Source organism: Mustela lutreola, chromosome 3 (assembly GCF_030435805.1).
Source record: "Mustela lutreola isolate mMusLut2 chromosome 3, mMusLut2.pri, whole genome shotgun sequence".
NCBI classification, from domain to species: domain Eukaryota; kingdom Metazoa; phylum Chordata; class Mammalia; order Carnivora; family Mustelidae; genus Mustela; species Mustela lutreola.
In genome coordinates, this window is record NC_081292.1 from 85,449,268 (window position 1) to 85,473,368 (window position 24,101).

Sequence of the window (24,101 nt, forward strand, 5' to 3'; positions counted from 1 at the left end):
GAGGATATATTCTTTTTTATTTTAAGATTTTTATTTATTTTAGGCAGAGATACAGAGATGGAGCATGAGCGGGGACTGGGGGGAAGGGAGAAGGAGAAAGAGAATCTTAAGCATACTTCATGCTGAGCACAGAGCCCGACATAGGGCTCTAACCCAGGACCCTGAGATCATGACCTGAACTGAAATTAAGAGTCCTATGCTTGGGGCACCTTGGTGGCTCAGTGGATTAAGCCTCTGCCTTCAGCTCAGGTTATAATCTCAGGATCCTGAGATCAAGCCCCACATCAGGCTCTCTGCTCAGCAGGGAGCCTGCTTCCCCCCCATCTCTCTGCCTGCCTCTCTGCCTGCTTGTGGTCTCTCTCTCTCTCTGTCAAATAAATAAATAAAATCTTAAAAAAAAAAAAAAAAAAGAGTCCTAAGCTTAACTAAGCCATCTAGGTACCCCTGGAAGATATTTTGGTTATTCAAACAATTTTTTGATATTTTTGATATCAAATTTTGATATTGATATCAGATACCAAATATTGATATTTGACTTTTAAATTCTCTTATAGGTCTTTCGCCCTTATGCAAAGTACTGGCTAAGTCCCTTGCTGCAGCTGGTGGTTTCTGAAAATAATGGAGGCAGAGGAATTCACTATATGGTGGTTGAGATCGTGGTTACTGTTCTTTCGTGGACAGGATTAGCTACTCCTGTGGTAAGAATGGCTATATCTTTTATGTAGTACTATCAGTCTCTTGTCGATATCATAAATGGAATATGTGACAAATAATATAAACCTCTCTTAATGATAAAAGTTATTTTTAGCATTAATTGTCATATTGTTGTGGTGCTGCTCTACTAAATAGCTTCATTGTGCTTTAGTTCTGTTTTCTTTTGTGTCTACTTTTAATAATTCCTCTGACTTTGCTTTTATTTTTAAGCTATCAAATGTTTGTTTTGTTTGTTGCTTTTCTCAGAGCTTGGAAACTAGATAACTGATTTATTAAAAAATAAGTGTGAAATAAATATCAATAAGCCCTGAATATGGGGTCCTGAAAAATTCTGCTAAAACTAACATCCCTGGATTTTTTGGCATTTGTTTTGCCACCTTACTTTCTTCCCTAGTATTATCTCTGGCCCAGTAATGGTTGAGATTGCCCCCAAAAAATGGGTACCGGGTGAATGATGCTGTGTCATACTGAAGCACTCTTGTGACTTCCCCCAGTACAGATTCTTGTGTGCTAGAGCTTTGCCCATCACTTAAAAACTTTAGTACAAAAGGTTTCATGTAGTAGTATCCTGGGAACATTCCTTAGTAAACATAATATATGGATATAGAGTTTTTTACATGTGTCTATATCTGATTGTGCCTGTCTTAGTTCACAGTAAACCAAATTTAGATTTCTTAGCTTTATGTTTTGGGGGCTTGTTTTTTTTTTTTAAGATTTTATTTATTTATTTGACAGATAGAGAGATCACAAGTAGGCAGAGAGGCAGGCAGTGAGAGAGGGGGAAGCAGGCTCCCTGCTGAGCAGAGAGCCCGCCGATGTGGGGCTCGATCACAGGACCCTGGGATCATGACCTGAGCTGAAGGCAGAGAGGCTTTAACCCACTGAGCCACCCAGGCACCCGATTTCTTAGCTTTAATGTGATAAAATAATCTGTGCTCTGCTAATAACATGAAAAAATTGTTAGATTGTATATAGTTTAACTTAGGAGCCACTGGGAAAGATTGAGTTAAATGTCAGGTGCTTGTCTGAGCTTGAAAGAGCTGAACCGCTAGGTGTCACAATAGCTGCATAAAGCAATAGTGAGTCAAAGTGAAAATCAAGTGAAACCTTTGATCATTTATTGTGGTAGTACAAGCAAGTCAGGAAGTGTTGACTCCCCCTGTCTGTTTCCCCCATGGAACATTGCAACATGCATCTGATCAAGGTCAGGTGGATTAGTACAGATCTGAGTGTCATCTTACTGTTGAGGGGGCCCTGAATTAAAGGCTCAGAAGGTTTATGGGATCCTGGAGTTGAGAGGAAGGTGAGAGGGAAGGGATGGGAGTAGAAAAGCACTGGAGACTGAATCAGAGAGGGGAAAAATGTTTTCAGAGTTGCCCTTCCTCCCTATAAGAAGGTCTCAGTAGAAACCCCTAAAGAAGATAAAAAGGCTAAGGAATGAAGGTGCCTAGGCTAGGAATGCATAGATATGACACAGCATCACCGCTCTGGAGGGTATGGGTCCTGGATGGCTAGGGGTCTAACTGTAGCTACCCTTGGAGACTGCAGAGCACTGGCTGTGTTCCAGCCTGGTACATGAGGGCAGGTTGCCCATGAGGCCTGCCAGGTAAAGCCTTTTATACTGCCTGTGGTTGGAACTGAAAAATCACTCACAGGTTTTTCATTAGAAGCCAGAAGCCTCAGTAGACTGGTGGATTTCTTTTATAAATGGACTTTTGGATTAAAAAAATGCTTTTCCCAGCGTTCCATGCTCATGGATTGGAAAAACAAACATTGTTAAAATGTCTATACTACCCAAAGCAGTCTCCACATTTAATGCAATCCCTATTGCATTAAGCAGTGCACAGTCCTAAAATTTGTATGGAACCACAAAAGACCCTGAATAGCCAAAGTAGTTCTGAAAAAGAAAAACAGAACTGGAGGCATCACAGTCCTGGACTTTAAGCTCTTTTACAAATCTTTAATCATCAAAATCTAAATGCATGATATGCATTTAGATCAATGCAATAGAATAAAGAACTCCAAAATGGATCCACAGCTATACAGTCAACTAATCTTCGACAAAGCAGGAAAGAATATACAATAGAAAAAAGGATGGGTGCCTGGGTGGCTCAGTGGGCTAAGCCTCTGCCTTTGGCTCAGGTCATGATCTCAGCGTCCTGGGATCGAGCCCTGCTTTGGGCTCTCTGCCCAGCAGGGAGCCTGCTTCTGCCTTTCTCTCTCTGCCTGCCTCTCTGCCTACTTATAATCCCTCTCTCACTGTCAAATAAATAAATAAAATCTTTAAAAAAAAAAAAAAAGGGCAGTACGCCTGGGTGGTTCAGTTGGTTGGACAACTGCCTTTGGCTCAGGTCATGATCCTGGAGTCCCAGGATCGAGTCCCGCATCAGTCTCCCAGCTCCATGGGGAGTCTGCTTTTCCCTCAGACCTTCTCCTCGCTCATGCTCTCTCTCATTGTCTCTCTCTCAAATAAATAAATAAAATCTTTAAAAAAAAAAAAAGGCAATCTCTTCAACAAATGGTGTTGGGAAAAGTGGACAGCTACGTGCAGAAGAATGAAACTGGACCACATTCTAACACCATACACAAAAATAAATTAAAAAATGGATAAAGGACCTTAATGTGAGACAGGAAACCATCAAAATCCTAGAGGAAAACATAGACAGCAACCTCTTTCACCTCACCTATAGCAGCCTCTTACTAGATACATCACCACAGGCAAGGGAAGGAAAGCAAGAATGAATTATTGGGAACTCATTAAGATAAAAAGCTCTGCACAGTGGAAGGAAATGATCAACAAAATTAAAAGGCAGCGTGTGGAATCGGGAGAAGATCTTTCTAAACAACGTATCTATTAAAAGACTAATAGCCAAAATCTACAAAACTCAATGCCAAAAAAACAAATAACCCGGTTAAGAAATGGGCATATAAGACATGAATAAACACTTTTCCAAAGAAGACATCCAGATGGCCAACAGACACATGAAAAGATGCTCAACATCACTCATCATCAGGGAAATACAAATCAAAACCACAATGAGATACCACTGCACACCAGTCAGAGTGGCTAAAATTAACAACTCAGGAAAAAACAGATGTTGCAAGGATGTGGAGAAAAGGGAACCAACCCTCTTACAGTGTTGATGGAAACGCAAACTAGTGCAGCCACCCTGAGAACAGTATGGAGTTTCCTCAAAAAGTTGAAAATAGAACTACCCTACAATCCAGCAATTGCAGTATTAGGTATTTACCCAAAGGATACAAAAATACAGATTTGAAGGGATATGTGCACTCTGATGTTCATAGCAGCATTATCAGTAGTATCCAAACTATGGAGAAAGCCCAAATGTTCATCAGCTGATGAATGGATTAAGATACATACATATCAAAAAGAATAAAAACTTGCCATTCACAACAATGTGGATGGAGCTAGAGTGTATTATGCTAAATGAAATAAGTTAGTCAGAGATAGATAAATACCAAGAATTCACATGTGGAATTTAAAAAACAAAACCGATTAACATATGCAAAGGGGGAAGAGAAAGAAGGAGAGAGGGAAGCAAGCCATAAGAGACTCTAATTAAGGAGGAGAAACTGAAGGTTGGCTGAGAGAGGTAGGTGGAGTATGGGCTAGATGGGTGACGGGTATTAAGGTGGGCACTTTTATAATGAGCACTGGATGTTTTCTTAAGTGATTAATCACTAAATTCTACTCAAGAAACCAATATTGCACTGTATGTTCACTACCTGAAATTTAAATGGAAATAAAAATGCTTTTGCTAAGTGAAGTAAGTCAGTTAGAGAAAGACAATTATCAGATGGTTTCATTCATACGTGGAACATAACGAATAGTGAGGAGGACCACAGGGGAAGGGAAGGAAAACTGAATGGGAAAAAATCAGAGAGGGAGACAAACCATGAAGAGGACTCTGGACTCCAGAAAACAAACTGAATGTTACAGAAGGGAGGAGGGTGAGGAAATGGGGTAGCAGGGTGTTGAGTATTAAGGAGGGCATGTGTGGTGATGAGCAGTGGATGTTATACACAGCTAATGAATTGTTGAACACTACATCAAAAACCAATGATGTATCATATGTTAGCTAATTGAACATAATAAAAAATAATTAAAAAGATTTTTTTTAAAGTGCTTTTCTAGAATGGAATGCTATATATTAATATAGTTTCTCTATCTTTTTAGGGTGTCCCTAAAGATGAAGTGTTGGCAAATCGATTGCTTCATTTCTTAATGGAACATGTTTTTCATCAAAAAAGAGCTGTGTTTAGACATAACCTTGAAATTATAAAAACCCTTGTTGAATGTTGGAAGGATTGTTTATCTGTCCCTTACAGGTATATATTTACTAGATATTACAATATCATTTATACATCTTTAAAATATAGCTAGTGAAATTTAATTACTTGAAATGATAGAAAAAGAAAAATAATTTGAAATCACATCATTTGTAAGAATGTAATATTGCTACTAATAAGATTACAACCTCTGAAGTTTACTAGAAGCATCTCTGTGCAGAAAGATTCCTCCAGGTGGGCCCTGCTCCATCTTCCAGCTCACCTCTGGCTTTTCTAGCACACTGGGCATGTGGGATACCCTCTGCCTTTCACTCTCCCAGCCCAGGGATAGACTGTAAGACTTTTCTTTGATTCCTTTTAGCACAGCCTGAGGCAAGCTAAAACTTTTAAGGTTTCAGTATCAACTAAGGGAGAATTGGGGCAAATAATTAGATCATAAGAAATAGAGACCTATCTGTGATACACAGCTAGAATAACCTGAATGCATACAAAGAGGGTATTAGCAAGAAGGGCGTTAGATGTGGGGAAAGACAAAGTATTTCTTACCATGAAAATTACGCATAGAAAATTTCAAATCTTTTTGCTGCTTATTTACTATATGATAACCTATACATACTCTTTATGCTTATGTTTCAGGTTAATATTTGAGAAGTTTTCCAATAAAGATCCCAATTCTAAAGACAATTCAGTAGGAATTCAATTATTAGGCATTGTAATAGCCAATAATTTGCCTCCATATGACCCAAAATGTGGCATAGAGAGCATAAAGTGAGTATCGAGGAGTTTTGGCTTTGCTTCTTTTTCATGTTAAAGTGTAGATGAATTGGACTGACAGACTGGAGTGTGGTCTAATTTTGATAAACGTAAGGACCTAGACCCATGTTAAAAATATTTCTACTGAGGGGCACTTGGGTGGCTCAGTGGGTTAAAGCCTCTGCCTTCCGCTCAGGTCATGATCCCGGTGTCCTGGGATCGAGTTCTGCGTCGGGCTCTCTGCTCAGCAGGGGGCCTGCTTCTCTCTCTCTTTCTGTCTCTCTCTGTCTGCCTCTCTGCCTACTTGTGATCTCTGTCAAATAAAAAAATAAAATCTTTAAAAAATAATAATAATAAAAAAATAAAGCCTCTGCCTTCAGCTCGGGTCATGATCCCAGAGTCCTGGGATCGAGCCCCGCATCGGGCTCTCTGCTCAGCAGGGAGTCTGCTTGTCCCTTTCTCTCTGCCTGCCTCTCTGTGTACTTGTGATCTCTGTCAAATAAATAAATAAAATCTTTAAAAAAAAATATTTCTACTGAAATTTAAGTAGTTGGGGTTAGAGGTCATTTGGGAGAAATTGTGAATGGGACTATGAAAGGGAGAAGAGTGAATGGGGAAAGTTAAGTTTTTCAAAATTAGTGTAATTTTTTTCAAAGTGTGTTTTAGCAAATAGGAAATGTTAGGTATTTCCTTTCTTATTTTCCATACTCCTATTTTTAGCATTTGCCCTGAAAGCAACACAAACTCTGTGGGACCATTTGACTGGATCATGACCTGAAAGGGATGCCTGGATGTTGTGCTGCCCTGTCTCTGTGCTGCCTGTTGCTGTACTTCTGCTGTAGCTGCAATCTCTACTCCCTCTCTTAGAGCTTTGATCCCCCCAGATGACAACCGAACTGGAGGATAACATGATGTGGCCTCTGGAGTTCTGGGGGCACGGCACTGGTGCTCACTCTCCTCACTTTATTGTCCTCTTCTCATAGCAGATGGATTTCAAGAGTGTCAGTAAATCATGATATTGGATAGTAGCTTTCTTTTTACTACAGTTTTTATAGCATCCAGCATTGTGTTTTGCTTTGACTGCAGCAGGTCCTCTGTGATTGAACTGCGGACTTTTTTTTTTTTTTTTTTTTTTTTTTTTTAAGATTTTATTTATTTATTTGTCAGAGAGAGAGAGAGTGAGAGCGAGCACAGGCAGACAGAGTGGAAGGCAGAGGCAGAGGGAGAAGCAGGCTCCCTGCGGAGCAAGGAGCCCGATGTGGGACTCGATCCCAGGACGCTGGGATCATGACCTGAGCCGAAGGCAGCTGCCCAACCAACTGAGCCACCCAGGCGTCCCATGAACTGCGGACTTTAATGTGCCTTCCAGGTCATGATGTCAGAGCCTTAAGTATATCTTCATATATGTTTTCACACAAATAATTTCAATCATGTTTTAATGTGGTATGAGGACCAAAGTTACTATATTTTTATGTCAACAGAATGTATTATGATGCATATTTATTTTCTGTATTTGTAACAGATACTTTCAAGCTTTGGTCAATAATATGTCCTTTGTAAAATATAAAGAGGTGTATGCGGCAGCAGCAGAAGTTCTAGGACTTATTCTTCAATATATTACCAAGAAAGAAAATGTGAGTATGTTACACAATTTTAAATAAATACTTCTTTTCCAGTTTTCCAGTAACACTTGTTAATTACATCCTCTATAATAAACCAAAGTGGCCATCCATTAATATTTTACTCTTTCCTACTGTATACAGTGCGCAGGGTTTTTGTTTTTTTGTTTTTTTGTTTTTTTTTCAGATTTTATTTATTTATTTGTCAGAGAGAGCATGCACAATCAGTGAACAGCAGACAGAGGGAGAAGCAGGTAAGCAAGGAGCTGGCTGCAGGACTCGGTTCCAGGATCCTGGGATGAGGATATGAGCCCAAGGCAGACATTTAAATGATTGAGCGAACCACACATCCCCAGCACTTAGTATTTTTTTAAAGAGGACAGAGGATTTTTTTTAAACACTTGGAAACTTGGTAAACATTTAAAGATTGGTAGCTTTTTATTTTGAAAGTCAGAATATGAGTACTTAACCAGCTTTCATTCCTCTGAAGGTAGTGTCAGAATTTCCTTTTGGAGAAAATTACTCTGTTAGATACTTGCCATGGTTAGTTAGGGCTAAGTTAACTAGTAAAACCCCTTACTTCCATTTTGGGACATAATATGGCTGTCAGACAGGACAGGGTACCTCAGGGAGCTTTCTCAGTCTTGTGTGCCCTGCCCGCTTACAGGATTGTGAGAATAACCTAATTGATTCTTTTAGCGCAATATACATTCAGAGTACTGTAGTTCTCAAAAGAATGTGATTATTATAAATGTATGTAAAGTTCATGGGTCAGTGCATGGAAATTGCATGTTCTAACTTAACTTGAAAACAGCATAGTGGAATCATGCTTACTGCTACATCCCATGATGCTTACTGTCTTCCCATGGTTAATAAGTGAGTTGCTGTGTGTTTTGAAGCCTCCAAAACCACTGTTACTCATTGTGATAAGCTGCTCTTGCCAGGTCTCATTGCAGTGTGTCCAGGATGACACAGTTGATCATTCCTCCTGATTCCCTTTGTCTCTGATCTGGGACACACTCTTAGCTCTCTTCCTACTTCCCTGGCAGTTTCCTCTCTCTTCCTTAGCTCCATATTTCCTGCCACCTCTCTAGCTCTGATATTGGTCCTCTTTTCCTCCCTGCTTCCCTGTCAACCATCCAGCCTGTGTTTTTGAAAACTGCCTATATGTTCATGATTCTTAACTTTGTACCTCCAGTTCCTATCCTCTCCTGAAGGAAAAGATGGAGAGTGGAAAGTGGGCTACTTTCACTCTCTGGCTGGATGAGGAGAGGTTTAGGGAAGTCGGAGGTCCTGAGGGCACCCAGGGTAACCCAACACAGTGTATTGCACCCCTGCCCATTTTGCTAGTCAGGCATTTATTTTGTTTAGAAGAAAATTAAGGGAAATAGACCCGTTTAGGGAGATCAGTCTTCACTTATAATTTATTTTAGGGATTACCAGCTATTTTTGTAAAATAAAATTTTAAAATTCAGAACAACCTTATTATTATTACATGATTCTAATATATAGAATCTATAGAATCTATAGATTCTAATATATACAGTATAAGTTTACATAATATGCTAAGTTTTCAGTTCAGATGGAGCAAATTATAGCAGATCCCAGGTTTAATCTCTCTTCATTTAAAATCCAAGTTAGAATGATAAACACTTTTGTTGTACATGGTTCTTTTCTGAATATAAAATGGTACTGATTGAGTGTAGAAATTAGAAAACCAGTGAAATATTAAGAAGTCAGTGGTAGTCACTCATATTCTAACTACTGAATTGCTTTTGGCACTTGAGGTGTAGTCTCTAGTCATCAGTATGTGTGAGCATGCACTTGACTTCTCTTGTTCTCCCATATTGTATTCTTTTATAATTCTGGTTATGCACATTGGGTACTTACTAGCTGGCTCTGGGCTTATGGGGCGCAGCCAGGAACAGGGCAGGCCAAACCCCTCCCTGTCTCAGGAAGCTAGCATTTGGTGAGGGGAGACCGACAATACACAATCAAATCTATCATGGTAGATAGTAGTATGTGATGAAGAAAGAACAGGATATAGGGAGATTGATAGTGATGGAGTTGGTTGTTTAGATAAAGTTGCATGAAAATTATGGTTTATGTGAATATTTGACCAGAGATGTGAACACTGGTATCATAAAGTCTGCTTACACGGGATTTAGTCACTGATTTCAGTTCAGCTTCTCAAATGACTTGTTAGCAGTATTTCAGGTGTCAGAAGGAAGCACTAATCTTTATCAACCTACCATCTGACAGGTGCTAGACACCTCCAGTGGTAGCAGCACAAAGCAGGCGTGTCTATGGCCTAGCTCACCCAAACTTGTAGCCCCAGAACCTCTTGTACCCAGTGGTTATGCAAACCTGTGCATGCTCTTGGCACTATACCCTGTGAACACCTTTACCTTGTAGGTGATAGCATTGAACACCTTCCTTGGGTTCACTTAACTATTCAAATCCGTAACCAACATAAGTTTCCACCTTTGTGAATTTGAAAAAAACTTAATTTTTCAGGTATTGAAGGAGTTGGTGTATGAACTGATCATAAAGCAGTTGAAGCAACATCAGAATACGATGGAGGACAAATTTATTGTGTGCTTGAACAAAGCCGTGAAGAACTTTCCTCCTCTTGCCGATAGGTAAGATGTCAGTTGTGGTGAATGTCCTATTGCAGGAGAGGATCTGCAACTGTCCTGTCACTCATTGGCCATGTCCACTGGTTAGGTTTATGAACACCGTGTTCTTCCTGCTGCCAAAGTTTCACGGCGTAATGAAGACCCTCTGTCTGGAGGTGGTGTTGTGTCGTGCGGAGGAAATAACAGATCTCTATTTACAGTTGAAGAGCAAGGATTTCATTCAAGTCATGAAACACAGGTAAGTGTGAGGCTAGCCCTATATTCTCAGAGGCAGATGGCTCATAAGTTTTTGATTTGTTCAGCTATCTCCTTCAACTCAGAAAGAACTCGTAGGCTTTCATTAAATATGTATTTGTTAAATTTTAATCAGAATAAAAGGTTGTGGCGCCTGACCCTCCTGCCTCTGCTAGCCTGGCACTTTGGGGAAGCCACATCTCAAGCATTTTCTAAGGCTCTTCTCAGATTTAAAATGCATGGTTTTGAATTCTGTACCCATTTTGCCAACTAGGAGGCTTTCATTATTTGTTAAAATTGTTCATTTATTTTCACATTATACTATTAAAATGAATATTAAAAGATGCTTTTGATCACTTACAATATTTCTGTTTCTCTGTACTCTCTTCTAGTCTTGTCTGTATACATATTTTTTTACATAGGGATAAATTATTGATAAATGCCAATAACAAAGAGTATATGTTGTTGTGTTGTAGTATCCTTCATTAGAAACTTACTCAGTGCCTACTGTGTATAAAGCATTAAACTGGGTGCTTTAAGGAAGAAAAGATACATAAAACAGGTGTGCACCTTATCTGGGGCCCAGACTAACCTTAACTTGCTTCTGACCTGCCAGGTGGCCTAGCACTTGAAATCATTTTTTCAAAATGTGAAATCCTTTTTATTCAGTTTATTTTATTTGACATTTTGGGTTTTTTTTTAAATGAACTTTTATTTTGGAATAACTATATTTATAGAGTATTTGAAAAATAATACACAAAGTTCCCACATAACTCTTCATCCAGTTTTTCCATGTCACATAATCATCGTACATTTGTCAAAACTAAGGAATTAACTTCTGTACATTAATGTTAACTAAATTAGACTTTATTTGACTTTTACCAGTTTTCCCACTAATGTTCCTTTTTCTGTTCTAGGATCCAATCCAGGATATGGATTAATGAATTAATTTAGTTATTTTTAATACTCTAGCTCATGGTAATTTTTTTAGATGTAATTTTTATGTTCCCATTGTAATAAATTTTGAAATACAGAACAGCACAAAGAAAAATGTTACCTGTCATATCTGAAAGTATAATTTTTTAAATTAGTGTGTTTTAAAAAAAAAAACTCTCTTGTTACAGAGATGATGAAAGACAGAAAGTGTGTTTGGACATAATTTATACAATGATGGCAAAATTGAAACCTGTAGAACTCCGAGAACTTCTGAATCCTGTTGTAGAATTCATTTCTCATCCTTCTCCAGTATGCAGGGAACAAATGTATAACATTCTAATGTGGGTTCATGACAATTACCGGTAAGGTTTACATTAATTTTTTTTTTTTGGACGGGATGTCTGTGGAGGGGCAGAGAAAAAGGGAGAGCAAGAGTCTTTTTTTTTTTTTTTTTTAAAGATTTTATTTATTTATTTGACAGAGAGATCACAAACAGGCAGAGAGGCAGGCAGAGAGAGAGGAGGAAGCAGGCTCCCTTCCTAGCAGAGAGCCCGACTCGGGGCTCGATCCCAGGACCCCGAGATCACGACCTGAGCCGAAGGCAGCGGCTTAACCCACTGAGCCACCCAGGCGCCCCGGGAGAGCAAGAGTCTTAAGCAGATGCCACACCTAGCATGGAGCCCGACATGGGGTTCACTGTCACGATCCTGAGATCATGACCTGAGCCAAAATCAAGAGTTTGACACTTTACTGATTGAGCTACCCAGGCATCCCACTACATTAACATTTTATATTACTAATTCTTAAGGGGGCATTTGGGTGCTTATAGCAATCTGAAACAGATTATAATAATAAAATATTTTTAAACATATAATTAAAATAATTAAAACAAGTTTATTTTAGTATATTGACATGTATCCTTTTTTTTTTAATTCCTTTTATGTACCTGTGGGAATTCAGAGTGTGCAATTACTGGTTGAGTCAATAGTGGAATTTGTTTTTATAGTTATCCCTCTAAAATTTGACAGAATTAAGGAAGTGAACTCTGGGATGCCTTTATCCTACAGGAGTTCCATCACCCCACTTCTTGTAGGGTGTGAGCCTGTCCTAGGACCTCTTAGCATTCACAGGGAGCCTCTGCAGCCCTGCTCCCATTACCCACCCCCTCTGCCCTGTGTACCTGAGACCTATCACATTGCAGGTAGGGTGGTGACAGGCACTTGGATAGGCTTGCAGAGGCCCTAAAGGAGGGTGTCAGGGTACATACACATGAAGGTAAGTTCTGCTGTGATTTGGGAAGTTAAAGTACCACAGGAAAGGCCAGTTTTGTTTTGTTTTGTTTTGTTTAAGATTTTATTTATTTATTTGAGAGAGAGAGAGCATGAGAAGGGGAAGGGTCAGAGGGAGAAGTAGACCCCTGCTGAGCAGGGAGCCAGATGCAAGACTCAATCCCAGGACTCCAGGATCATGACCTGAGTCAAAGGCAGTTGCTTCACCAGCTGAGCCACCCAGGTGCCCAGAAAGGCCAGATTATTTAACTTTCATTCTGGATGGTGTTATTGGGATTGAACAAAAGTGATGGAAGACAATGTTAATGTTTTGTCATTTTTTTTTTTTTCTCAGAGATCCAGAAAGTCAAGCAGATGATGAGTCTCGGGAAGTATTTAAGTTGGCAAAAGATGTATTGATTCAAGGGCTGATCGATGAGAATGCTGGGCTTCAGTATGTGCTCCTCCTGGAATACTTGGGCCAGGACAAATAAATTTAGGGATATTTCTTTCTAGATTGACACTGAGTATTTTTCAGCAGTTTTAGAATTATGTTTATAATATTAGCATTTTCTTTGCTTTCTCCATTCATAGTGTTCAGTAAAAAGGTATTTTAATATTAAGACTTAAAAATCCTGACAAGTTATTTTAAATATAAATAAAACTCTTTAAAAAGTGGTATGAATAAATCTTTCTCTGCTCATGCAGTGAATCAGTGTCTTAAAATGAAAAGATCTATAATGATGATTATGTTTCTCATTTAACTCAAATAGTTGAAATCACACTATACATATTAATATTAAGTGAAATGTTTGAAACTTTAGAAATAGGAGAAAACTATAATATTAATTATATAGGGAAATAAAACATGATTACTATTTTCTGTCGGGTTTGGCCAGCAACGCCTGATATGGTGAATGAAAGGATTATTCCCAACACCTTAGTAGGAGAAAGGAGGGCCAGATGCTCTAGTGGTGAAAGGCCTTGAGCCAAGCTTTGTCTCTTCTTTTATTGTGAGTTTAATTAATACACCATGTGCAAGGCAAGGAGCCTGTGAAGTACGTGACCACTACAGGTGCCTGTATTTTTAAACCCCACTCCCTGGATGAGACCCATGAGCGGAAGTAAGAATCTGCCTGCATTCAGCCAAGAAACTTCAGACGAGACCCAGCATCTAGGCACTCCTCTTTTGCTTTTCAATTAGGCTCATCCAGGGAGGTTTATACAAGTCAGGTTTTATCCATCCAAACACTATGAATCCCCACAGTTTTCCTCTAAAATGCCTACTCTATTAGTTTTATGAGTGTTTTATCAAGTATTAATTATATAAGAAGGGGTATAAGCTTTTTGTATGGTTCTATATTTCAATTTTCCATTCTAAATTTTATTTGGATTTCAAAAGCATTCATAAATTGTAAAACCCAACCTGTTTTTGTTTTTTTTTTAAGTAAGGGGAAGGGCAGAGGAAGAGAGAGAGAATCACACTATGTGGAGGCCAGTGTGGGCTTTGATCTCATAACCCCGAGATCATAACCTGCAATCAAGAGTCAGACTTTTCATCAACTGAGTCACCCAGGTGCCCTAAGACTAACCTGGTTTTTAAGTAGTTCAAGTTGTGAATAGTTTATGGCAATAATTTTTGGAGTGAATTGTTTTAGCAAGGCAGTGAAGGAATACATATAATTTCTTAAGGTGTTTTCTCAATTTCCAGATAGTTAATATTATATACTCATAATTGAAGATTCCCCAGGCAGTAGAGATGAGAAAAAAATCATCCAGTTTTGGGGCACCTGGGTGGCTCAGTGGGTTAATTCTCTGCCTTCGGTGCAGGTCTCAGGGTCCTGGAATCGAGCCCCACATCGGGCTCTGCTCAGCAGAGGCCTGCTTCTGCTTCTCCCTCCCGCCACCCCCCCCACCAGCCTCTCTGCCTGCCTTTGATCTCTCTCTGTGTCAAATAAATAAATAAAATCTTAAAAGAAAAAAAGATCCTTAAAAAAAAAATCTTCCAGTTTTTCACCTCACCTCTTGTTAAATATGCTAAGGTTTTGGAATATTCCCTTCCTTCAATGCATATTATTGCTCATAACTCAGATTAAACTCCTTATACAATTTTGAATGTGGTTTTCCTCTATGTTAAGTTTTATAGTGATGACAGACTGCCTTCTCCACATGACACAATGTGTAGGACTTTCTTTCTTATTTGCCAATATCTGAGAAATATGCTTCTTTCCTCTCTGCTTTTCAGATTAATTATTCGAAATTTCTGGAGCCATGAGACTAGATTACCTTCAAATATCTTGGACCGACTGTTGGCACTAAATTCCTTATATTCTCCAAAGATAGAAATGCACTTTTTAAGTTTAGCAACAGATTTTCTGCTTGAAATGACCAGCATGAGCCCAGATTATCCAAACCCTGTGTTTGAGCATCCTCTGTCAGAATGCGAATTTCAGGTGAAGTACTTATCTCTGTAATAATAAATTTTATAAGCTTTTCCTGTCTTTTTGTCAACATTTGCTAAGAGTTAAACTGGCTTTTATTGAGATATTAATGATGTATGACATTAGTTTCAGGTATACAACATAATGATTTGATATTTGTTTGTATTGTGAGATGATTACCACAGTAAGCCTAGTTAACATCCATCACCACATAGTTACAAATATTTTTTCCTTGTGATGAGAATTTTAAACATCTATTCTCTTAGCAACTTTCAAATATATAATACAGTATTATTAACTGTAGTTACCATGCTATGCATTTTACCTCCATGACTTACTTATTTTTTAACTGGAAGTTTATACCTTTTGACCCCTTCACCCATGTTCCCTCCTCCTGCCACACCTCCTCCCTGTCCTCTGTCTCTGGCAGTCACCAGTTTGTTCTCTGTATCTTTTTCAGTTCAATTTGTTTTGTTTTGGTGTTGTTAGATTCCACATGTAAGTGAGATCATGTGGTATTTGCCTTTCTCTGTCTAACATATTTCACTTAACATAATGCCCTCAAGGTCCATCCATGTTATCAAAGATGGCAAATTTCCTTCTTTTTTATGATTCAATAATATTCCATTGCATATGTGTGTACACACACACACATCACATCTTCTTTATCCATTCTTCCATTGATAGACACTGAAATCGCTTCCATTTCTTGGTTATTATGAAAATTGCCGCAGTGAACATAGAGGTGCATATTTCTTTTTGAGTTAGTGTTTTGTTTCTTTTGGATAAATACCCAGAATTAAAATAGCTAGATCATATTTTATTTCTAATTTTAATATTTTGAGGACCTCTGTACTGTTTTCCTTAGTGTTTGCATCAATTTATATTCTCACCAATAGTGCTTGAGGGTTTCCTCTTCTCCACATCCTTGCCAACAGTTGTCATTTCTTGTCTTTTTGATGAGAGCCACCTGACACATGTGAGGTGATGTCTCATTGTGATTTCGTTTTGTGTTTCTCTGATGATTAGTTGTACTGGGCTTCTTATTTTACTTGGATTACACGTTCCTTTCTGAAACACATTTGTTTTAGCCTCATATGCTCACACTCTCTTGACATGCTGACACTTGTTCCCCTTTCAGCCTCCACTTAGATTTTCCTTTCTCCGTAATGCCATCCTCCTCCCCATCCATTTGGTAGACACTGAGTTTGCCTCTTCTCCTGGCAGCCTTAACAACCTGTGATGATTTACATTTTTACACATGTGCTCACTTCATATCTGCTAGCCTGGCTAGCTTAGCCTGACTGTTTTGCTTGCGCTTCTCCTTAGTGTTGAGCACATAGTGGGACTTTGGAAGGAGCTGAGCCCTTCAGCTTGTTAGTGTTGTGGTGCCACCACTAGGTGTGGCATTAAGCCATTTAATGCAGAATGTGAAGGAGGAGAAATACAGTTTTTCCTCCCCCAATACTAATCACTATTTCTAGATGACAAATATTTAGTTAAAATGTTTAAATTTGGAAAGTTTCTTCAGCTGTTTTCCATAGAGATACATGAAATTATGTATTTACTGAATGAATTTTAATAAAAATATTTCAGTGTTGCTAAAGAAGGACCATTATTTCATTTGGAACTCTCTTACATGTAGGAATATACCATTGATTCTGACTGGCGTTTCCGAAGTACTATTTTCACTCCAATGTTTATTGAGACTCAGGCCTCCCAAAGTGCTCTGCAGGCCCGGACCCAGGAGGGATCCCTCCCATTTCAAGGGGTGATGGCTAGGCAGATACGGGCCACCCAACAACAGTATGACTTCACACCTACACAAACTGCAGGTAACTATCACACCTGAACACCTGCCTGCTCTGCACAAGGCAATATGATCTGTGGAAGTGGCTTCCACTACAAGAACATTGACTGTAAGAGAAGTGAAACAATAATAGAAAAAAGTGGTAAGAACCACAGAAAAGATAGGTCAGTCAAAGGAGAAAAGCATTGGGATTCCAAGAGTCATCAAATTCTTTGAGTTGGAACAGGGAAGGTAGGGGAAGGATGTTGGGGACCTGGTGTTTAAAGGATATGGAGTTTCTGTTTAAGATGATTGAATATGCTCTGGAGATGAATTGTGGTGATGATTACCCAACAGTGTGACACCATAGTTCTGTACACTTTACATGATTAAAATAGTTAATTTGGTGTTCTCTAAATTTTAACACAGTAAAAAACAAAAATAAAAAAGGACTGTTCTTGACTAGAAAAAAACAAAAGTAACAGTACATGTATGTTTTGGTTTGGTTTCACATTTTAAACCCCTTATCTCAAAAGCCAAGTTCTGAAGAGCTAAATCAAAATCATTTACTGCGTTTATAGTTTATTAAACTTCTCTTTCCTGAATTGTTCAGAGAAGTACAAGTTATAGAGTAAAATACCTAAATTATTTCATATAAACATTTCAGATGTTTTTCCTTTATGTAAATTTTTTCATGTTTCATTGTTTCTAGAAGTAGAAATGATTTGAATAATTACCATGAATATTTTATGACATTATATTAGAAGTCATGAATCTGGAATGAATGAATGAATGAATCTGGAGATACCTGGTGTCATTACTATAATGATCACAGTGGCTTGAAGGAGCAGATGTGGTGTTCCCTGCTTCACAAATGAGGACACAGGCTCAAACACCTGAGCTACCTCTGATCACTCACTAGTAACCTAGCAGTAAACTGCCTATTGTCTTTCTGCTGTGATGTGGCTGTCTCCCTGGAGGAGTTGTCCCCAGTGACAATGGCAGGGGATTACGTGGAGGCCCCAGGTGCCACAGAATAATGCATCACTTGTCACACACAGTGTGTCTGGCAGTTGGCAGTGCTCCACCAGGTGCAGTGGTGGGGTGGGGTGGTCTTGGCAGGGTTGGGCAGTGTTAAGCATGCTGTGACATGCTCTGGTCGTGCCTGTTTGTAGATGGCAGAAGCTCCTTTAATTGGCTGACTGGGAGCAGTATTGACCCACTGATGGATTATACAGTCTCCTCATCATTGGATTCCTCATCTTCCTCCTTGCTGTTTGCCCACAAGAGGAGTGAAAAGTTCCAGAGAGCACCCTTGAAGTCAGTGGGACCTGATTTTGGGAAAAAAAGGCTGGGCCTTCCAGGAGATGAGGTGGATAACAAAACAAAAGGTAAAGTAAGCTTGCTGAAATGTACTTAAAATACGTTAATGCAGAGACTTAGATAAAGAAAAGTGCATTTCTGACTGCATTCACATTTCCATGTAACCTTATAAGTCCATTAAAATTTTTTTTAATTTTTTATTTTTTTATTAACATATAATGTATTATTAGCCCCAGGGGTGCAGGTCTGTGAATCGTCAGATGTACACACTTCACAGCACTCACCATAGCACACACCTTCCCCAATGTCCATAACCCAACCACCCTCTGTCCCCACCCCCCAGCAACCCTCCCTTTGTTTTGTGAGATTAAGAATCTCTTATGGTTTGTCTCCCTTCTGATCCCATCTTGTTTCATTTTTTTCTTCCCTACCCCCCAAGCCCCTCACCTTGCTTCTCACATCAGGGAGATCCATATGATAATTGTCTTTCTCTGATTGACTTATTTCGCTAAGCATAATATCCTCTAGTTCCATCCACGTCGTCGCAAATGGCAAGATTTCATTTCTTTTGATAAGCCCATTAAAATTTAATTTGGATGCTCCAGGATGGCTCAGCATATAACTCTTATTCTTGGGGTCATGTGTTTGAGCCCCATGTTGGGGGTAGCGCTTACTTAAAAATATAAAATTTAATTCAATAAATATTCAGTACTTACCATGTTGAAAGCCTAGTTTCAGGTGTTCCAGAAAAGCATTGATTAAATTGGACTCATTCCATTCATTTAGTAACTTTCTGAGCATCAGGGCTTGGTAAAGGCAATAGGTCGGTGATCTTGAAGGTGAAGCAGAATTAGTAAGTCTCAGAGAGAGAAAATGAGAGAGTGCCAGGAAGGACGTGGGGAAAAGGCCAACTTTGGGACTAGCCTCTGGAGGCTAGGGGTGTGGGAAGGGGGAGGGTAAACAAAGAATGAGGCAGGGAATATGGAGTGGATTTGGGAAGTGGAGGGGACCCAGATCAGCTTAAGATTGTTTAAGGACTTCACAGACCTATACCCCTGGTGCAAATAATATATTATATGTTAATAAAAATAATTAAATTTAAAAAGAGATTGTTTAAGGACTGGTAGGCCTTGTAACGGTCTAGCCTATGGGACACACCCACAGGGAGTAAAGAGCAGACAGCTGGGGATGTGAGCCTGGTGCTTTAGGAGGCAACCAGGACTTTCTGCAGTGTTCCCTGGATGACCTACTGGGGGATCTGCATGGAGCAGCATCTGAGCCTGAGGAGGCCCTGGTGGCAAAGGCAACAGGCACCTCTGATCCCACCACATATCCAGTGTCCTGGTGGGGAAGATGAGGGGAGATGTGTCACGGAAGCTGCAGGGAAGTGCAGGCAGAGCTCAAAGACCAGTGCTGGCTGAAAGGGTGTAACTCAGCTTTTTATGAGAATGGCAACTCTGGAAGTGAGTGAAAGCCCAGAGGAAGAAAATGGAGAAAGTAAAGGTCCTAACAGAACCTTGGAGAAATGCCAGCCATTTGAATTTAGATATAAAGAAATAAAATTAAGAGCAAGAATAAATTTCTTTTACTCTTATTTGTTTTTTATTAAGTTTTTTAATTCCAGTATAGTTAATGTACAGTGTTATATGAGTTTCAGATGTACAATAATATAGTGATTCAGCAGTTTTATACATCATTACTCAATGCTCATCATGATAAGTGTACCCTTAATGTGCTTCACCTACCTCACTCATCCCCCAACCCAACTCCCCTCAGATATAATTTATTTTATTTTATTTTTAAGTAATCTCTATACCCAATGTGGGGCTCAAACTCACAACCCTGAGATCAGGAGTTGCACACTATGCTGACTGAACCAGCCAGGTGCCCCTGATACGCTTTATTTTAAATGAGTAAGGGTAAATTCCTTTAGGAACTAAACACATACATGAAATACTTTCCTCATTTCCAACCACTCTTTTTCACATTTATGTCACAAATCTGTGGCCATACATAATTCTGTGAATTTTATGTAGATGACGTAAACTAGCTTTCTTTTGCTCACCATTCTAGGTTTCTGCTCTGTCTATTCTGCCCCCTGCTTGGTTGCCTCCCACCAGTCTTTCTTTTATATCCTCTTCCTCTGCTGTTTCTCTGCCAGACTGTCATCTGGCCAAAGTGCATGGTTCTCTGTCCTTCTGTAACTGACAATGAAAACTCTGAAGTTAAAATGCAGTCCCAGAATGACTGTTACTTTCCCATGGCTCATTAAGTGTCTTGCTGACCTCAAACCCATGGCACATAATCCTCCCACAGGATTATTGTTGAGATGGGCATTTGGGGCAGCCTGCAGTCCAGTTAATGCATGATGATTGCCCATGACCCACTCTACTGAAAGGGGAGGAGGCTCAGAAAACAAAGGGGCATGGCTGAGGATCGCAGCATAGTACACAACTCAAACTGTTGGACAGTTTTTCCCAGTTGAGCAGTCTTCATTGACTTTGTATAGAAATTAAGGAGGATAAGAGGTAAAACCCAACTTTTAAACCCTTTTCCTTAAAAGTTTTATATATGAATTTGAAAAAACTCATAGAACTGAGGCAAAATGAATACTGTTAGCTATCCATTTTAATTTGGTTAATATATTTGAATCTCCCCTTGTAGATATAAAATATTTCCCACACTGTCTGTCTTCTTTGTGGGTTATGTATTTTCTTGCCTAAAGAGGAATATTGGGAAGTTCATAATTTATGGTGAATTAATCCTTACTGTGATACTATCATTGGCATTTAAAAATGAAATTGTAACCTAATTAAAATATCACTTTTCAACTATTTTAATTCTTCATTACAGTTTCCTTTAGTCATTTGTTATTAGGGTAATACATGCAAGTAGTTTGAAGAGTCAAATACTTTGCCAAAGCTTTCTAGAAGAAATAGCAACCCTCCATATCCATTCCCCAGATTCCAGACGCAACCACTTACACCCTTCTGTACCTCCAGTATTGCTACCCTACCTTTTTTTTTCTTTCAATATTTGTTATTCTCTTTTGCTTGCGTTATGGACATTGAGGATCTGGCTCCTTCTTGTCCCTCACACACACTCGCAATGAATTCTTCCTGTGTAGTTTCCTCTTATTTTGACTGCATAAATATTATATCTGTTCAAAGTATAGTGCTACTATGATTATTTTGTATTTCTTGTATAATAATTTTTTCTGGGCATTAATAATTATTTTGGTTTAGATTTCTGCATATTATTACTTGATTTCCTTTGAGCTGTACCATTGTCTTTTACTGTGTCCCAGTACATAAATGTTTTATCTTAAATGAAATCTCTCCTGGAGCTTTTGAGCCACGCTGTTCCAGGCTACTGCTCTTGGGGTGTCTGCTCAGCTGTGGTTCAGAGACCACCTCTTCGTCCTGAGGGTCTTTTCACCTCTCTTGGATCCGATTCTTCTTTGGCTTGTTCCATCTTTCTGATGAAGCACTTCTTCATGTAGCTTCCTGAGAAAAGGAGTCAGAAGCCCTAAGCTGTTTTTGATGCTTTGATGGCAGTCACACCTGCTGGGTATTTTAGCTATAGAATTTTGAGTGTGAACTCATCAGGGTTCCCTAGTACCCAAGGTTGGGTTGGGAAACCTACTGGTATTCATTTTATTGACTCTTTGTTAAGAATTGGTTCTTTGTTAAGAATTGGCAGAACATCTTAGGATCCTTTCTTTTAAATAAATTTTAGGAAATTTCACAAAAAGGTCCTTTGAAGCATGCAGGTCTGTTAGTCCATTTTTCTGGGCATAGGAGGGCCCTTTCAGACTGCTAATGCATTTTCCAGTTTTGCAGTATTTTTTCTTGGATGATTTTGTTAATGATTTCCTCATATCAGTTTTCTTTTTGGAATACAGACTTTATCAGCTCTTATAATTTTCTTGTTTTTCATCCTTTTTCCTTTGTATTCTGGGAAATCACTTTAACCTATCTTCTAACCTTTACTTTTAAGTTATATTTTTGGTTTCTATGAACTTTTTATGTTCTCTGAATGCCCTTCCAGTATTTGATCCACTGTTGGAATTTCTGCTTTTGTCTTTTTAATAAATGATAATATTTTGAAAAAATTTTCCCCTGGAAGGACTGCTTTCAACAGTTGCTCTTTCCTTATTTTTTTCATTTCTGTCTTTCATGTTTGAAGCTTTCCTCAAAATGTCTGGTGACTTGGCTTTTCACTTATATTCCCAGATGAGTAAAAGGCATTTGGAATAACTACAGGCTGGCAGGCCAGGGTACCAGTACTCTAGAGGCCAAGCACGACCAGGCAGCTCCAGGTTCCAAAAGCCCTTGTGGTCACTCATGGTGTAGTTGCTGTGCTTGCAGCCATGTCAGCCCTGTGCACCCATGGGCCCTATGTCCTCTCCCAGGCTCGGCACCTGCAGCACTAGGGACAGTGCTTCCTAACCACATCTCCTGCTGCAGCCTCACTTTCCTCCCTTCCCATGGACATGCCTGCTGCTGCCAGGTCCTGCCCCTTCAAGGTCTTGTCAGCCATCCTTGTTTGTTTCTGTTCTCTGTATGGTGGCCCTGGGGTTGGGCTGGGTTGGTTACAGCTTTCTGTTCTCTAGTTTCCAAAACTGATTAGTGGTCTTCTGTCCTGTTCTCTGTTCTTCACAGACTCATGTCATTGCAACAAAACAGAACAGCTAGATGGAAGTAAGGAAATAATTATACTTTCTATTTCAGGCAATTCTAGAAAGGAGGTGAAGTCAACTGCAAATGTCAAATTGACTATCTGTAACAAACCTTTATATTCTTCAGGTATAGACAATCGGACAGAAATATTAAGATTATGCAGGCGATTTATAAAGGACCAAGAAAAGCTCAGTTTGATTTATGCCAGAAAAGGTATTGCTGAACAAAAACGAGAGAAGGTTTGTATCTATTTTGAGAATTTGAGTGGTCAGAAATATTTTTTTTATATCAACGGATATATACTAAGGAAATAAGATTCTTGTCAGATATTTATTGCATGACAAAATTACAAAACCAGCAGTATATGAGTTAAAGTTACTTATGAACCAAAGATAATTCCTCTGACTAATGTAGATGTAAAGGACAGTGGTGACTCACTAATGAGGTCATGGGAATCTTGGAATGGGGCATGTGTGTGTAGTCCCTTGAATCTGAGGTTTGTTGTGGCTCATGGGCACTACCAGGACCTCATCCCTGCCCCTTATCTCAGACTCTCACTGCAGCTTGGCTTTGTTCTTCTCTGTGTACAGCTTGGCTTTCTCCATGTGGTAGAGACACAGCCTCCAATAATTCCTGAATTATCTTACAACTTTAGCTGCTGGGAAGGATTAGCCATAATCTTGCCCCACTTTGGGTCTGGGGCCACTGTGGAACCACATTACAACCAGCTGTTCTCTGGGGGTACCTGGATGAAGAGGGAATGGTGAGCCCAGAGGAAAGGATGAGCAGGCCAGATGGATGGTCCTGGGTTATCTGCCAAAAGCAGTGACCTAGTACGGCATGAATTAAACATTTCTCAAAATGTGGAAATAATGGAAGAATTTGTTCAGCAACAGCTTCGGTATTACTTAAAAACCAGTAATTATGACAAAATTTTCAAGAAAGACAAGACTGTATGTTAAAAAAAAAACAACTGAGTTTATTTTAATTCAGTTTAAATCTTCAGTCACTTAATTAACTTGCAAATCTGAGTATGAAGAAATTGAATGGTTCCACTATATCTTCTGTGGAAAGAAGATGGACATTTCATCTCTCTTATCTGTGTAAGAACAGCTATTCTCCTGAAGGCAAGGGTCCAAAATCAGTGCCTCAAAGTCCTCCCATGCTTCTTCTCACTGGCCCCACCACACATGGAGAGCGTTCTTCTTTGCCCACTCAGAAGTAGCCATGAGCTACTAATTAAGCCTGAAACCTAACTAGGTGTGCCTGAAGGAAATAAAAAGCAGAATATGAACAGAAGGAAAAGATAAAACCAGGATTGCTGGATAGAAATCAGAGTGGGATAGTTTGGTTTGATACAAATAAAGTCCTTTAATAAATGTAGAATGGCCT

The 24,101-nt window shown here is 39.2% G+C and overlaps 1 protein-coding gene across 5 annotated transcripts in view; it reads left to right on the forward strand.

The window, feature by feature from the left end:
• The window catches only part of PRKDC (protein kinase, DNA-activated, catalytic subunit), a 250,709-nt gene that overhangs the window by 148,045 nt on the left and 78,563 nt on the right, over positions 1-24,101 (forward strand). For all 5 annotated transcript variants that reach the window (XR_009351780.1, XR_009351781.1, XM_059166490.1 and 2 more), the window contains 12 exons: positions 555-698; positions 4,913-5,064; positions 5,662-5,793; positions 7,301-7,412; positions 9,915-10,039; positions 10,125-10,274; positions 11,395-11,568; positions 12,830-12,928; positions 14,720-14,927; positions 16,561-16,750; positions 17,880-18,095; positions 22,836-22,948. Coding sequence is in view for 3 of the 5 variants with exons in the window: in XM_059166490.1 (XP_059022473.1) it covers positions 555-698; positions 4,913-5,064; positions 5,662-5,793; positions 7,301-7,412; positions 9,915-10,039; positions 10,125-10,274; positions 11,395-11,568; positions 12,830-12,928; positions 14,720-14,927; positions 16,561-16,750; positions 17,880-18,095; positions 22,836-22,948 (1,815 nt within the window). In the remaining 2 variants the exon portion in view is untranslated. The remainder of the gene's footprint in view (positions 1-554; positions 699-4,912; positions 5,065-5,661; positions 5,794-7,300; positions 7,413-9,914; positions 10,040-10,124; positions 10,275-11,394; positions 11,569-12,829; positions 12,929-14,719; positions 14,928-16,560; positions 16,751-17,879; positions 18,096-22,835; positions 22,949-24,101) is intronic.